At 30.6% G+C, this 17,214-nt stretch overlaps 1 protein-coding gene and 1 long non-coding RNA gene across 2 annotated transcripts; one reads left to right on the plus strand and one right to left on the minus strand.

The window, feature by feature from the left end:
- Positions 1-326: 326 nt before the first annotated feature.
- On the plus strand, positions 327-2,741 carry LOC127727167 (uncharacterized). The gene is made up of 2 exons (XR_007993812.1): positions 327-612; positions 760-2,741. It is a non-coding gene; the product is annotated as an uncharacterized LOC127727167 (long non-coding RNA).
- On the minus strand, positions 2,634-17,007 carry LOC127727164 (phenylalanine--tRNA ligase alpha subunit-like). The gene is made up of 12 exons (XM_052234612.1): positions 16,777-17,007; positions 14,175-14,312; positions 13,722-13,811; positions 13,030-13,148; positions 12,538-12,630; positions 12,050-12,178; positions 11,430-11,545; positions 8,870-8,960; positions 8,427-8,526; positions 7,010-7,256; positions 5,651-5,765; positions 2,634-3,667 (listed from the first exon to the last, which is right to left on the minus strand). Exons 1-12 carry the CDS (start codon positions 16,912-16,914, stop codon positions 3,553-3,555), a joined length of 1,491 nt encoding a protein of 496 aa, XP_052090572.1. The 5' UTR covers positions 16,915-17,007; the 3' UTR covers positions 2,634-3,552.
- Positions 17,008-17,214: the final 207 nt, after the last annotated feature.

Genomic DNA, 17,214 nt, shown 5'->3' on the forward strand with positions numbered 1-17,214 from the left:
AAAAAAAAAATTAAGATGTTTTGTAATGGTAATTTCACTCTTAATATGAGTAATAGGATAACTATATTTCATATGTGCATACCTTGCAAGGTCCTCATGTCTGTCAGACAGTTTTCACTTGATCTCGACCTCATTTCATGGATCAGTGAATACGGTTAAGTTTTCGTGGTCAAGTCCATATCTCAGATACTATAAGCAATAGGTCTACTATATTTGGTGTATGTAATGATTGTAAGGTGTTCATGTCCAACTGGTAGGTGTCATCTGACCTTGACCTCATTTTCATGGTTCAGTGGTAATAGTTTAGTTTTTGTGTTTTGGTGTTTTTCTAATACTGTATGCAATAGGTTAACTATATTTGGTGTATGGAAATATTTTACAATGGACATGTCAGTCTGGCAGGTTTTATTTGACCTTGACCTCATTTTCACTGTTCATTGCTCAATGTTAAGTTTTTGTTTTTTGGTCTGTTTTTCTAATACTGTATGCAGTAAGTCAACTATATTTGGTGTATGGAAATATTTTACGATGAACATGTCAGTCTGGCAGGTTTTACTTGACCTTGACCTCATTTTCAGGGTTCATTGATCAATGTTAAGTTTTTGTGTTTTGGTCTGTTTTTCTAATACTGTATGCAGTAGGTCAACTATATTTGGTGTATGGAAATATTTTATGATGTACATGTCAGTCTGGCAGGTTTTATTTGACATTGACCTCATTTTCAGGGTTCATTGCTCAATGTTAAGTTTTTGTGTTTAGGTCTGTTTTCCTAATACTGTATGCAAAAGGTCAACTATATTTGGTGTATGGAATGATTGTAAGGTGTATATGTCTGTCTGGCAGGTATCATCTCATCTTCACCTCATTTTCATGGTTCATTGGTCAATGTTCAGTTTTCCTGGTTAACTTTGTTTCTTGGATACTTTAAGTAATAGGTCAACTATATTTGATGCATGGAATGATTTTAAGGTGTACATGTCTGTCTGGCAGGGTTTATCTGACCTTGACTTCATTTTCATGGTTCATTGGTCAATATAGAATTTCCATGGTTTGGTATGATTCTTTTATACTATAAACAATAGGTCATCTATATTCTGTGTTTGGTTGGTTTATCTGACCTTGACCTCATTTTTTTGGATAATAAATGTTAATGTGATACTTGCAGTAAAACTTTATATGTAGGACTATCAACATAAAAAATTCGTAAGGATTCTGCGGAACCCAGTGTCTCGCCTACTTTTGCTGTTAGTCGCAGGCTCAACAGAAAATGGGGAAAAAATTATTTAAAATTTTCCTCTAGATACTATCTTTTGATTGTAAGAAGCTTCTATCCAAGTTTGGTAAAAATCCAGGATTGTTTATGAATCTAATAAATTATTTAAAAACTTTAACTGCAGACTGTATGTAATGTCAACTGGAAGAAAAACTAAGTCCATCTATAAGTAATATACGGAAAAACAGGAAATAAATTTTTACAATATTTCCTTCTAGATACTAGCTTTTGATCATAAACAAGCTTCTGTCCAAGTTTGGTAAAAATCCAGGATAGTTTAAGAAAGTTGTTAAAATTTGAAAAACTTTTACCACAGAGTGAATGTAATGTTAACTGGCAGAAAAACTAAGTCCATTTATAAGTAAAATACAGATAAACAGGATTTTTTTTTACAAAATTTACTTCTGGATACTATCTTATGATCATAAACAAGCTTCTGTCCAAGTTTGGTAGAAATCCAGGATAGTTTAAGAAGTTATTAAAATTCTAAAAAACTTTAACCACAGAGTGAATGTAATGTTAACTGGCAGAAAAACTAAGTCCATTTATAAGTAAAATACGGATAAACAGGATTTTTTTTTTTACAAAATTTACTTCTGGATACTATCTTATGATCATAAACAAGCTTCTGTCCAAGTTTGGTAGAAATCCAGGATAGTTTAAGAAAGTTATTAAAATTTCAAAAACTTTAACCACAGAGTGAATATTTGTGGACGCCGCCGACGGAATGTAGGATCGCTATGTCTCGCTTTTGCGACAAAAGTCACAGGCTCGACAAAAATCAATGGTCAGTATAGTAGGCGAGACATTTCAGCGTGTGCACTCTTGTTCAAATACCATAAGCAAAAGGTTTACTATATTTCGTGTATGGAATAATTGTAAGGTGTACATGTCTGTCTGACACGATTTATCTGACCATGACCTCATTGTCATGGATCTTTAAAAATGTTAAGTTTATGTGATACTTGTAATAAAACCTTTATCTTTAAGACTTTCAATATAAATCAATGGTCAGTAAAGCAGGAGAGACATTTCAGCGTGTCCACTCTTGTTAGCCAACAGTAAGTTTTTACCATATTTTTTAATTTGTCAATCACTTTGAAATAACTTAATACATCTACATATCAGTTTTTGTGAAAATCCTTAATACATCTATATATCAGTTTTTGTGAAAATCCTAATATTAGAAGACATTTGTCAAAATTTTTTAAAGTTGTTTGGCTAAAAAATCGTCAGATCTAGAAATAATAATTGTGAAGATGTTTATCCATTTAAAAAAAGGTACTAAACTTTTGGACATTAAGTATATAGCTTTAACAAGCTCATTTAATTTTCCAGTAATAAAAAGCATAAATATATATATAGATATCTACATGTTTATTCATACTACACCAAAATGTACTATCAGTGACAGTTTATTTAAAAAGTACAAAATATAAGTAATGAAATTTACCAGCTAAGATATTTACTGCAAATGTCAAATGTCAAATCAACTATAGTTTGAAGATCAATTATAGACAGAATTACCATGAATATACTGTTAACTTATCATAAAACAATTTTATTAATGGAACCAAACATTACTCAATATATTGTTTGAACAATTGTTTTAAATTTTTTTGTAAAATGACATTGATTTGTTATCTGGCAGAAATGTCAAATAAGAGTAATTTTATTGTTTCAATGAAGTCTTGGAGAATCACCAACATATTCTGTTTGAATTCTAAATGGTCTATGTACAATACATAATGTTCTGGTTGAAAAAATAAGAAGTTCTACTCAAGCAGCATAGATCATTATACTGAGCAGTGACATACTATAAATCCCTTACATAAAGCAAATTGAAGATAAGGTCTATAAAGCAATCTAAGGGAATGTAAATTTGCCATTATCTAAAGAAATGTTTTTAATCTCTACTATTCTTCACATCAATAGTGATAAAACAGTCAAAATTGTTCCAACTCTCTACCGTCATTGGAATAAGATGATGTAGGTACATTTCAACACAATAATTACATGTAAGACATTGGCTTGTGATTTTTCCTTGATTTTTTATACAGAATTAGCGATTTCACTCTTTTTTTTTGTCTTTACATCTAGAAAATTATATAGAAATATTTACATAGTTAACATTGTGTATGCAACACAAAACACAACTTAACAATTCAGTTTATGAAATGTTAATACATGAAAGACAATAATACATCACACCTAATTACACATGTCTAATTAGAGACAGTCTGAATTTTTATAAAGACTCATGCTTTAAGGTCATATATTTAGATTGCTGCCTTTTCCACTCTACACAATGGGTTATTATAAACCATCTGTAGATCTACTCTAGGTCCTATTAATGTTCTGATATCCTGTATCTTATACTTTATCATGGTTGGTCTGAAATAATAACATATATGTGAGTTTCTCATTAATTCAATATTTTTAAGTAAATCACAAAATCAATGCAACTAATTTTTTTTTACAGGTGTTCAACTTTTCTTATATTCCTAAAAATTTACAGATTTGATAATGCACACTCATATGACCATTCAGCTTTATAATTTTTCTTAGGTGTAATGGAAGTATTCCACCATCTTGGATTACATATGACCAGTCAAGATTTTTTTGAAATAAGCAAATATTTATTTCAACAAAAATATTTGTATTTAGTAACATTTTGTTTCCTGACAAATACAGAATTTTTATTTAATTGCTTTGTAAAGGGAGATAATTCAGATAATTTATTTTACAGAAATAAATGGGGAATGCGTCCATAGGACACAGATGATGCCCCCGCTTGCATATCATATAAAGTTATAAAGGGACACAACTGAAGAACGGTAAAATTGATGCTACCCAAATTTGTACTTGATCTGAGTTTTGTGGTTATAAGTATTGTGTATAAGTTTCATAACATTTGGTTGAGGCAAACTTAAGTTAGAGAACAGAAACGAATAAAATGCTTCGCTGAGAGCAGCCTGATACGACCGCAGAGGTCGAACCCTGAACAGTTGGGGCAAATTTGGATATAATATTCAAGCTTGATACTGTCTGAATTTTGATTGTGATCAAATTTTTGACATAATATAGATTTCTGATACAAAATAAATGTGGTAAAAGATCTTACAAATCTATTGCACAATACTGTGCAATTGAAGATTACTTCTTGAAACTTTTACAAAATTTGAAATTTGAAAATTTTTGAAAAAAATATGAATTCCTTAAAAAAATTGGACCTTCTTAAAAAATTTCATAGAGATCCATTAACTTAAACTAAAGTTATTGTCCGGAAACCAATGTGTCTTCGGACGTCGACGCAGACTCAGACGCAGACGACATCATACCATTATACGATCCCAAAAATTTTTTTGCGGTCGTATAAAAATTCAGCAATTTTTCCATTTGTAAAGAAGCATAACTCTAGAACAGTAAAAGTGACGCTACGAACATTTTAACTTGATCTGTATTTTGTGGTTACAAGCATTTTGTATAAGTTTCATAACATTTGGTTAAGGTAAACTTAAGTTGGAGAACGGAAACGAAATATTCAGCAATTTTTCCATTTGTAAATGGGCATAAGTCTGGAATGGTTGAAATGAAACCACCATTATTCAAACTTGATCTGTGTTTTGTGGTAATAAGCATTGTGTATAAGTTTCATAACATTTGGTTGAGGCAATCTAAAGTTAGAGAACTAAAACCAACTTTGGGACGTACGGACAGACGTACAGACAAACAAGGATAAAACTTAATGCCCCTCCGCTATGGTGGGGGCATAAAAATTGTAAATCTATCTTTTTTGTTACCAATCAGAAAAATAAGAATGGTGACATTATGACATTATTCTTTATTTTTCTAAAAGCATTTTATAAGAGTTATCTTCTCTTTATTCATTTCAAAATGCTGACATCTAGTTTTTGTTCTGTTAATATAATAACACCTTTTCCATAACTCAAAATTATTGTACTGTTAACCTTACAAAAGGAGTAGTGCTGAAATATCACTGAAACTACATGATTGATATTAGATATTAACCTTAGTTTAAGCTTAACCCATGTCGATCAAGGCTAGAGTAAAAGGTCAAAGTGTATAAAAAATGGAAGTGTGTTATCCTTTATAAGAAATAAATAGTGGTGTAATATCATTGAGAATTTAGTGCAATAAATAGTGGTGTAACATCATTGAGAATTTAATGCAATAAATAGTGGTGTAATATCATTGAGAATTTAGTGCAATAAAGAGTGGTGTAACACCATAGAGAATTTAGTGCAATAAATAGTGGTGTAATATCATTGAGGATTTAGTACAATAAAACAAAGACCAGAGTCTTGAGGAAATGGTGATGCTTTACTATGTATTATTATGTATATGATTAGTTACCTCTCAAGAGAAAGTCCCCATGCTATAACAGATACATCTTCAGGTAAGCCCATGGGCAACAACATCTCTGGCCTAAAGACACCGGAATTTCCAACTTCTACCCACTTCTTCAAGCCTTTAAAATATGACAAAATACTGACTGATATCCACAAATAAGTTCACTATTTAATATGCACATTAAACTACAGATAGTGTTCATATTAGACAGGTGTTCAATTTAAACTACTTAAAACATTCATGAATACAGGAGTTCAGCTTATAAAGGTTTCCTGTTAACACAAGGTTCAGTTTAGGTTAAGACATATTATGATGTAAATATGTTAATAAACAGGCGCACTATAAGAACATAATTTGTCTGTTCCTTTTATTAAATATGTCTGCCCCACATTGACCAACCAAGCAATAACTCAAGAACAACAAATCAAAACTTTAAAACAAATTGAATTCTAGGTAGGACTTACAGGCTGTCAGATTTTTATAAAATTTCAAGAGATGACATAAAAAAAATGATTGACAGTATTTCTTTTGCTCAAACACACAAAGAACCCTTTACAGTGCATATAAATCCCAGCTTGTTTGCAATGCCCATGTCTGGAATGATGTTTTTGAATTCAAATAAATGTTATCTATGTAAAAACTGGTTAATTATTGAGTCTGGGATTTCTTAACAATAAATTGCATGTACCTAAAACCTTTACTAAATTCTTAAGGATATGATAACCCCATAGTAATAACTTTTGTAAGAGTATAGCCGAAGGAGTAGACTCGGTAAGACCCCTTTTTGGCCCCAAAATATAACATTTTTACAAATTTGTTGAAATTTAAACTTTTAGCTATTTATTGGAAAAGAGAATACTTTTGTTCCATAAATATGGGCTATTTTTAACAATACAATGCACATGGTACTAGCAAATTAAATTCATGCAAAATTACTGAAATCTTCACAATTTTAGCATTTGAGCTAATTTTAAGACGTTTTTTGTCTAAATTGGAAGTGGCCACATTTGAGTTCAGTCTAAATACTTAAATGTATGTTGATGATAATACATAACATATATAAAGGTTGAGACTGAACACAAATGCGGACACTTACATTTTAGACAAACACCATCTAAAAAGTGACTTTTTATGGCATATTTGATAGATTTCTCATATTTAAGCTTGAATTTGAGTGTCTGAGCTTCTTCTCCTTTCCAAACTAAGGCCATATTTATTATGATTTAACATACTAAAAGAAAAAAGACTAGAAAATTTTGATAAGGCTTTTTGAAAAATTTCAAGCAAGCTCTATGGTCTAACGATTATTTAACCATTGTTTATCCCCTGCAAAGTTGACAGTGTTTGTTATGGTTGACTCACCATCATGGAAGCTGAATATCTCCATACTTGGCTCAGTGTAAGGATTGTATGTTGGTTTGAAGCGAAGTTTAGTCAGACCAAGCTTTTTGAAGAATTCATTAATAACTCCCATCAGATTTCCTAGTGTTAATCCTCTATCAGCAACCAGTCCTTCGATTTGATGGAACTCAGCTAAATGTGTGGAGTCTGTTGTCTCATTCCTGAAGACCCTATCTATTGAAAAGTACTTCACTGGTTTGAAGTCTTTCTGAAATATTCCAACACTTTTTGTTAATATATAAATATTAAAAAAATAAATTGGGAATGTGTCCATGGGACACAGATGATGCCCCACTTGCATATAACGTTGTAAAGGGACATAACTCAAGAACGGTAAAATGACGCTACCATTATTCGTACTTGATCTGAGTTTTGTGGTAATAAGCATTGTGTATAAGTTTCATAACATTTGGTTGAAGCAAACTCAAGTTAGAGAACGGAAACCAATTTTGGGACGTATGGATGTACAGACGGTTGCACAGACGGACAAGGGTAAAACATAATGCCGCCTCTGCTACAGCGGGGGCATAATTAATTATTTTAAAGAATACAGCCCTGAATGACAAGAATCAATGAAATCAGAGATATAATTTTGTTTTATATTGTTGACACATATAAGTATGGCATTTTTGTTACATTCAACGGTTAAGGCTTTTGCATTTAAAGATACTTTAAAATACTACGGATCGTTCATAATTATGGGTATAGGTAAACCACGAATTTAAATGTTTGTAGTATGCAGATTTTAGCACATCCACAAAATAAAAAATAAATTTCCTCAATCCACAATAATTAATATCCACGAAAATAAATAAATCCACAGTAATATATTCTATTTTTATACGACCTTTATGAACATCTTTAAAAATAAAACAGTATTTCAAAATCTTCTACTGTAAATTCGGAAATTATTGTGAGGTTTTTATTGTTGCTTATAATGAGATTGGGAGAATATTGCAAAAATAAGAACTCATGTTTTATAATCTGTCACATATATTTGTATGCAACCTTTCCTATAATTGTAATACTGTAAATTCAGAAATTATTGCGAGGTTTTTATTATTGCGAAAAATGCGACAGAGTTGTAAACGCAATAATTTAAACTCGCATTTTGAAATATTTTATATGAATTAAACAGGATTTTTCTCAAAATAGTAAAAATTAAAATCGCATTTAAGTCTAAAATGACAAAATCGCAATAATAAGTGCACGCAATAATTTCTGAATTTACAGTAATCATTCTCACATTTTGATCTGTCATGTTGAACTCGCAATAATTAATGCACGCAATGATTTCTGAATTTACAGTAACTGCTATGATTCATTTTCCATTAACATTAGCTACCATTCAATGATGCTACATTTATAAATAGCCTACCTCTTGAGCTAATTTATACAGCATTCTAGCACTGACAGCTGTTGTGTGAGTTCTCAGTATATTTTTTGTGGAATCCTCAATTTTCCAATCATATTTGTACCTGGAATACATGAAAAAAAATGAATCAGTTGCTAATTTATAACCAATTTGTCTTCAAAACTGAAAGGGTACTGATTTTTTCTTCAATTTCTAAAAGACAATTTGTTCTTCAAGTTAGCATTAAAGAGCGTATAGCAACAGTTAAATGAAACATTGCATTAAAATTATTGGTCTTTTGAAATATAGACCATGTATTTCTTAAAAACATTTCTCATAGAAAGATTTCAAGCTTAGCTATTTCACACCAGTTTATAACAATATAACAGACTATTCAAATACATTTTGATCTTAATTCTATTCCCAATATCAATTATCTTATCTAATAATTATGTATAGGACCATACCCTTGAGATCCATATCCTCCTTCAGAATGTACTTTCTTTACACGTTGTAAATAGTCTTTCGGTATCATATTTATGTTGGCATCATGTGGCTCTGTAAAAAGATACTTTTATTTGAAACAATCAGGTGTATTTTTACAACTACTGGAAAAATTCATGTAGAAAGCAAGATATAATGTGGATTTTTAGGATAATAACCGGTACCTGGATTACAATTTGATCTGAAGCTATTGAAAGAATTCATCCTATACCAATTCAGTGTCCACAACATTAAGTTGGTTTAGAAAATTTTCATAGGTAAGGAAATACTTATTTAATGATTTCAGAATACACTTACATCATTTTGATCAAGGCTTGCAATCTGAATGATAAGATCTTTGCAGTAGATTAAACTTTTAATAAGAAAGAGAAATGAACTCTCAAAAGATACTGACCAATTATCTTTTAGTGGGGCATGGGTTTTTCTCAATTTTCTTCTGCTGTATTCAAAATCAAACTATTTTTTTAATAACACACAGTTACTGTCATATCTTTTGTGTCCCCCTACTTTTCAATGGAAACAAACTATTTTTTTAAATTCCCTTTGGAAACAAAGTTCTTTTTAAAAAGCAATTGAGAATCAAACAATTAAAAAATAAATGGAGAATGTGTCTATGGGCCACAGATATGCTTGTAAATATGCATGCACATGTTTTGTGATTATAAGCATTGTGTATAAGTTTCATAACATTTGGTTGAGGCAAACTAAAGTTAGGGAACAGAAATGACAGATTTAGCAATTTTCCCATTTATAAAGTGGCATAACTCAAGAACCGTAAAAGTGACACCACCCAATTTCAAACTTGATCTGTGTTTTGTGGTAATAAGCATTGTGTATAGGTTTCATAACATTTGGTTGAGGCAAACTAAATTTAGAGAACAAAAACGAAAAAATTCAGCAATTTTTATACGACCGCAAAAAAATTTTGCAGTCGTATATTGGTATGACGTTGGCGTCGTCGTCCGAAGACACATTGGTTTTCGCACTCTAACTTTAGTTTAAGTGAATGGATCTTTATGAAATTTTAACATAAGGTTAAATACCACAAAAGGAAGGTGGGGATTGATTTTGGGGGTTATGGTACCAACTGTTAAGGAATTAGGGGCCAAAAAGGGGCCAAAAATAAGCATTTTTCTAGTTTCCAGACAATAACTTGTGTTCAAGTGTATGGATCTCTCTGAAATTGTACTGCAAGGTACCATACCACAAAGGGAAGGCGGGGATTGATTTTGGGGGTAATTGCCTCAAAATTTTAGGAATAAGGGGCCATAAAGGGGCAAAAAAACAAGCATTTTTCTAGTTTCAGGACAATAACTTGTGTGTAAGTGTATGGATCTTTATGAAATTGTACTACAAGGTTCCATATCACAAAGGGAAAGCTGTGTTTGAGTTTGGGGGTAATTGCCCTTAACGTTTAGGACTTTGGGGCCAAAAAGGGGCCAAAAAACAAGCATTTTTCTAGTTTCCAGACAATAACTTGTGTTCAAGTTTATGGATCTCTCTGAAATTGTACTGCAAGGTACCATACCACAAAGGGAAGGCTGGGATTGAGTTTGGGGGTGATGAATCATAAGGGGGTTCAAAGAATTGGGGGGGGGGGATTTTTTTTTCTTTAAAATTTTCCATTTTAAATTGGTTATTTCTGATTTATATATAAAAGCAAATAATAATGATATGGTTTGAATCGGTAAATTAAAATTTTTTAAGTTCTTAGACCACATTCATTCTGTATCAGAAACCTATGCTGTGTCAAATATTTAAATCACAATCCAAATTAAGTGCTGTATCAAGCGTTAATGTTGTGTCCATACTTGCCCCAACTGTTCAGGGTTCAACCTCTGCAGTCGTATCAAGCTGCGCCCCAGCGGAGCATTTTATTATGTTTATAAAGGGACATAACTTATGAACCATAAAAGTGACACCACCCAATTTTGAACTTGATCTGTGTTTTGTGGTAATAAGCATTGTGTATAAGTTTTATAACATTTGGTTGAGGCAATCTAAAGTTAGAGAAAGGAAACGAAAAATTCAGCAATTTTTATGTTTATAAAGGGGCATTACTCATGAAGGATAAAAGTGATGCCACTCAATTTTTAACTTGGATCTGTGTTTTGTGGTAATAATCATTGTGTATAATTTTATAACACTTGGTTGAGGCAAACTGAAGTTAGAGAATGGAAACCAATTTTTGGAACGTACGGACGGGACGAACAAGGGTAACACTTAATGCCTCCTCTGCTTCCACGGGGCATAAAAAAGCTTCCCAAACAAAAGATAAATGGTTGGTGCTGTATATATATATGAGTCTGTTTTTAGTTTACAAGACTGATCCCTTTATGTTTAAAAAACCAACTTTTTAAAACATATTTGATCATATACAGTAAAAAACAAAAAACCAGATATAAAGAAGGTGTCATGGGCATATCTAGCAGGATGATGTTGTTGAGATTAGAAAAGTGCATCAATATATTAATTAAACTGTAATGTATTTATTTATGTGTGAGTGTGTCTGTGTAAGTTTACCTGATATGAAGAAGGTGTCATGGGCGTCTCTGGCAGGGTGTTGCTGAGGCTGGAAGAGTGCATCAAAATTCCAGAAACTACTTTCTATGAAGTTATTTGTTGGCATCTCTGTAAACCTTGTAAAATAGAAATGATATAAATGATCAGCCTACAAACACTCAAATTCAATTGAAGATAACATTCCATCTCTATACATGCTAGTTCAAAAAGGTATTACAGTCTGCAGGAAGACATCTCACCTTACCTTGAAACATTATTTTATCCCCACTAGTCTTTGCTCTTACTCCTTAATGCTGCATGCTTAGTGGAGAAGCAACAAATTCTAATTCTCAAGTCTTTAGCTTGACCAAGCCTGGAATTGATCTCATACCTCTCATACTCAAGGTGGGCACTCTACCAAGAGACCATTGAGGCATGTTTTAAGGTCATATCCAAAATTGTACCTCGAGTCTTATACACACTTTTAATACGAAGAATGTATATGCATACATTTTTATAGAATATTAAATGTTGCCTTCACGTAACATCTACTAAACTTACTATTCTTCCCTATAATACCTGTATTTAAAATTGGTAGGTGAGAAATGTACAGACTTATGCTTGTTAATTACAATACTAACCCCATCTCTAAGAAGATTTGTCTGTATTCTGTCCTGACTTTCAGTAATGGATGGAGATGTCCAGCATCTGGTGGTATACCTAAAGCATCCATATCATATGACTTGAACTTCTTATCTCTCCAGGTACCACTGTAAATAACACAAAGTTAAAAATCAAAACACCATCAGGTGTAACCCAGCAAACTAGAGAGAACTTTTTTGTTTTAATTAGAAACAATTCTTACTGAGGTTATTATTAAGGTCATTACAAAGTATAAAGAAACAGTATATTTACATCAAAAATTTGAATACAAATATATCTTTTATAAAACTATTTGAAATATTGATCTGGTTTATCTAGAAATAAGAATTATCGAGTGATCTGTTTACCAGGCAATTCGTTTGAAAATACCATGATGTGTTATGGTGACATAATTTGTAGTTAAATTAAAATTACTGCAAAAGTGAGTGTGCTAGACATATTTTAGCCTAGGTTATATATCTCTTACTTAGCAATCATCTCTGGAGTTAATTCTGTTTCTAGTCTCTCTATATCTAGTGTAAACATCTCTCCCTTGCTAACTTTATATACTGTCATTTTACTGAAAAGTAACAAAGTTTTATAATAAATCGTATTTACTTTTATGAAGAGCAAAAATGGATTATATTTGGTCATTCTTCCAAAACTACTAGAAAAAATATTTTTGCATTGCACAGCCTTATCTGTATTCAAATAAAGATTCTCTGTTTATCATAAAGCTTTACATCTTATAACAAGTAAATCGTGAATCTTAAGAAATTGCCAGTATGTCCTTCTGTTGTCTACTTATTCTCAACAGAGGCTTATCCTAAAAGTAGCAAAACTTGTAAATTAGGAACAAAAATTAGACCCTACCAAAAATCTGTAAAAAGTGTATAGGAAACCTAAAATAAGCAGAAACTGAGATATGTAATATAATATTAAATTAAAAGATATGATTAGAGATGTATGTTAAACTTACCCTTCATTGATGAGCTTTCTTTTCTTACATTCTGTTTTTTGTTCATCAGATAGATCATTGATGTTACCTGTCTGTACTTTCTTTAACATACTTTGTATTTTATCATCTATTCTATCAATCTTCAAAAAACAAAACATCATTACTAACAGAAAAGATGAACAAGGTAAGTTTAATTTGGTATTTTTCATTTTCTCATTTCTCACACATATTAATTTCTTTAATTGCTTTTTATTTTTATTTATTTTTTAAGCCTCTCATTTACTTAATATGTATATATATATATACATAAATTGAGGTAAATTATATGGCCTTCCAAATACCGTTTCGATTCCTAACATCACTGAAGAGACATTGATTGTGGAAATCCGGATATGGTGTACAAATTTTTGTACTTTTTTGGTCTTTTGAAAAATGTTGTTTGTGCTGTATTTAGACCCCTCTACCAAGAAATTTGTTTTGCATGCACACGTATAAAAATTGCGGTTTTTATCCAACGCAATCATAGGTTTGAACATTGTTTTCAATTTAGACTTGTATATATATATATATATATATATATATATATCAAAGCTTGTAATGTTTGAATATTTCACAAAAGACATTCGAAGTAGACTCAAGAAATTGGTATATTTTATCTTTTCCAACTGAGCAGTTAAATGGAGAAGAATGTCATTTATATAATTGTAACTTACCTTCCTATACACCTTTTGGTTATTAATTTCTATCCATTTCTCCTGCATTGCCTTACTGAAACCAATTTCACCGTACTGAGGAACAGATTTCTGTAGGAAAATTTCATACAATATATCATTTCATCCAGTGAATAGAAATATTATGTATGCTTGAATCATGTATTTGATAAAGTTTAATGCAAGCAATTTACAAAATAAGAACAAAACAAGGGCAAAGAATAATCAGAACATTCCATAACAATCTCACACAATTTCAGATTGCTTTTTTTGCCATAATGCTATCAGCTGAGTTTTACTTTAAAAAAAATTAAGACCTTCCAATGACCAACGTTAGGGCATTGCTTTATAAGACTGAATTCAAGATTTGTGCTCAATGATACCTATAATCTCTAATCACATTAGTCAAGCAGTTACCTTGAAATAAATTCAATACAATAACATACAATAACATACCAGTAGTTCCTCTCTAGTGATACCCTGTTGTGGTACAGCATTATATACCCTGGCCTCGTGACTTCCATACTTAGCTACAACTTCTCCTTCATCACTTAACTGCCATCTTGTTTTATTTATAGGTTCTGCATTTATAATCTAAGAACAAAATTTAAACTTTGGAGTTACAAGATAATTATGTTTATTCATTATAAGTATATCTATAAAAAGAAGCTTTAAGACAGTACAATATAATTTGATTTGATTTGTTTGTTTGTTACGTTTTCTTTCTTTTTTGTGTGTAAACTTTGGATCTGATTTTAAATCTTATGTGTAACATGATTTCAAGATATGCAAATAAAAACGTTAATTTCATTATAACAAAGGGTGGATGAGCCTTGTCAGACTGTCAGACATACATATATACCTCACAAAGATTCTATAAATTATTCATGCTATTGCTAATCCAACTGAAAAAAGCAAACATGGGTCTCATTTTCTGAAATATTTGTCAAATGAAAGACAAGGACAGAGTGGACACATATACATTTTTTATAATATTTTATTTATATTTTTTAATATTTTTTAATATTTTGTTAATAGATATTCCACAAATGACAATAATCAATTTTATGGTCATATCACAAAAAGATAAAATTTTGGAGGTTAACACAATCCAACTAGGGTTTAGATTACAAATTGCTTCATGATATCAATATGGTCAAATTTGTCAAATTCAATAGAATAATTTTTCTGTAGTGTCAAGAATATCTAAATCAAAACTAGACCAAAAGCAAGTTTTACAGATATATAACACAAGCAAGACAAATTTACAGTCTTATGAAAAATAACTAAAACTCTACAGCAATGAAAAAACAAGTCTTGTAAAATTACCTTCTTCAGTCACTTAGTGACAGGAGTATAAAAGTAACTGAATTATTAATCTTAGTCTTTATACCCTCTTTATCCAACAAATAAAGTACAAGTTATCTAACATCTGGGTAAGTTTATTAATTGTATATTCTATCTAACTTACTATTTTAAATTGACAACCCCTTGCTGCAATTTTTATTATATTTCCTTAAATATATCATTTAATAATCATACTAGGGACACTAGGCCAAGAACATTACTGCTTAAAAAAAGGAATTGTATTTGATTAAAATAAAATCAGAGCATATGCCATTGTTTTGGACCTACCAAATATGCATACTTTTTCAAGAGATAACTGTTCTCTTATATCATACTTGTGTATTTCTTTTTCGCCAGTTGAAAGTTTAAACAAATTTTAATCACAATTTGGTAGAATATGTATCAAATTATAAAAAATATATGTATTTAAATTTTCCAACTTCCATGAAACACTTTTTCCTTAAAAGTTCAAATAGAGATCAGTAATTCAAAAACATGACGGACCATACTCAACAGTTTGCATAATCAATTATAAAAATATACAACTGGATAATAAATCGTCATATAAATGATAAAAAAAGAATTATATGGTTCAAAACACAAACTCTGTTTAAGAACTTATAACACCTCATATCTTTTCTACAAAATTACACTATATAACTATAGTATTTCTTAAAAGTTTAAAATTCATTTTAATAGAATGCATTCCTTGAACATAAGTTCTTTGTATTTGAAATATTGCATGGATTTATATTTAGAATAAGTTGCCTATTGACAAGTATAATCAATGTCCTGGATTTTTTGTTCTATAAATAGAACTCTAGTAGATTTAAATTTCTTAAAAACAAGACATAAGAGGAAAGCTTCTATCTTTTGTTTGAACATTTAAATAAAATCAATACAATTCAAAATCTGACGACTTGATATATCACATAACAATTAACAGTTTTTGGTTATTCCACTTTATGAACAGAAAGATATCATTTTGAGACAATTTGACTACAAGACAAAAGAGTTTTTAATCTTATTTTTACTAATGAACTTGATGCCAGAATTGTAATGAAGTCCTGTTTCAAACTATGATTTTTTTTCAAATAAAAGGTGGAAACAGTTTTTAGTCAAACTACTGGAGAAACAAAAACTTAAGCTCTATTTTTTTCAATAAATATCTCATAAAATATGTGCAAGTTAGCTAAATATCTAATCTATTAGGTAAGGGGATTTCAGCCATTCACAGAAATATCTGGAGCACTTTCAGTTAAATATCACAAGATTGGTACAAGCAATGTTCTTGGAATAGAAGCAATTCAGTGATATTCAGAGTTTCCTACTATTAAAGATGTGAACAAAAAACAAACCCACAACACCAAGTAGGGATCAGTAACATATAGTCAACCTATGGTTTATCAGCACAAATGTGCAAAGGAAAAATCACTATTTCTGGAAATATTTTCAGAAATATAAATTCTCTTAATTGTTCCAGATGGTAGAAAAAAACTTGCTACTGGATCATTTTATGAAGTATGAAAACAGAAAAAGGTATTTCAGTCACTTTTAATTTTTTCTCTCCATTCCTCTAATTTTAATAATTTATCAAGTTAGATACTCTTTTCCTTGTCATGAAGAAAATATTAAATATAAACAAATGATGCAACTTTGGGGAAATTAACTTACCAAATAATGTATTGTATACTTTGCATAAATATCTTACCCCATAATGTGTCTGTAAACTTTTGATTGCTCCAACAATTTTTTGGTGATCTTCTTGCAATTCTCGAGCTAAATCTTCAGAGTTTACAATATTTTTCTCTTTCAGAGCTAACAACAACCTGCCTTGTAGGTCTGCCATAGTCTTATGATTGCTTCACTTTAATTTTCAGCTATGTTAAATTCCAAGTATTTTGGGATTTCTGCTTTCTCTTTAGAAAACCACATGTATGACTAACTTTAAGAAATCAATAGTATGATGCAATATTTTTTTCAAATATTACTTCCTCTTTTATTGTTTTAAAAAAGATATAAAATGACTTAAAATTTATCTGTGACACATGTTTTGCCCCTCTTCCTGTCACTTTTGCTTCTTAATGGATAACTTAAGTCTTGTAAGTATAAATGTATGTGTTTTGCACTTTCACTATTTGTCCTTTTT

The sequence above is a fragment of the Mytilus californianus genome, unplaced genomic scaffold (assembly GCF_021869535.1).
Source record: "Mytilus californianus isolate M0D057914Y unplaced genomic scaffold, xbMytCali1.0.p SCAF_19, whole genome shotgun sequence".
Lineage (NCBI taxonomy): Eukaryota > Metazoa > Mollusca > Bivalvia > Mytilida > Mytilidae > Mytilus > Mytilus californianus.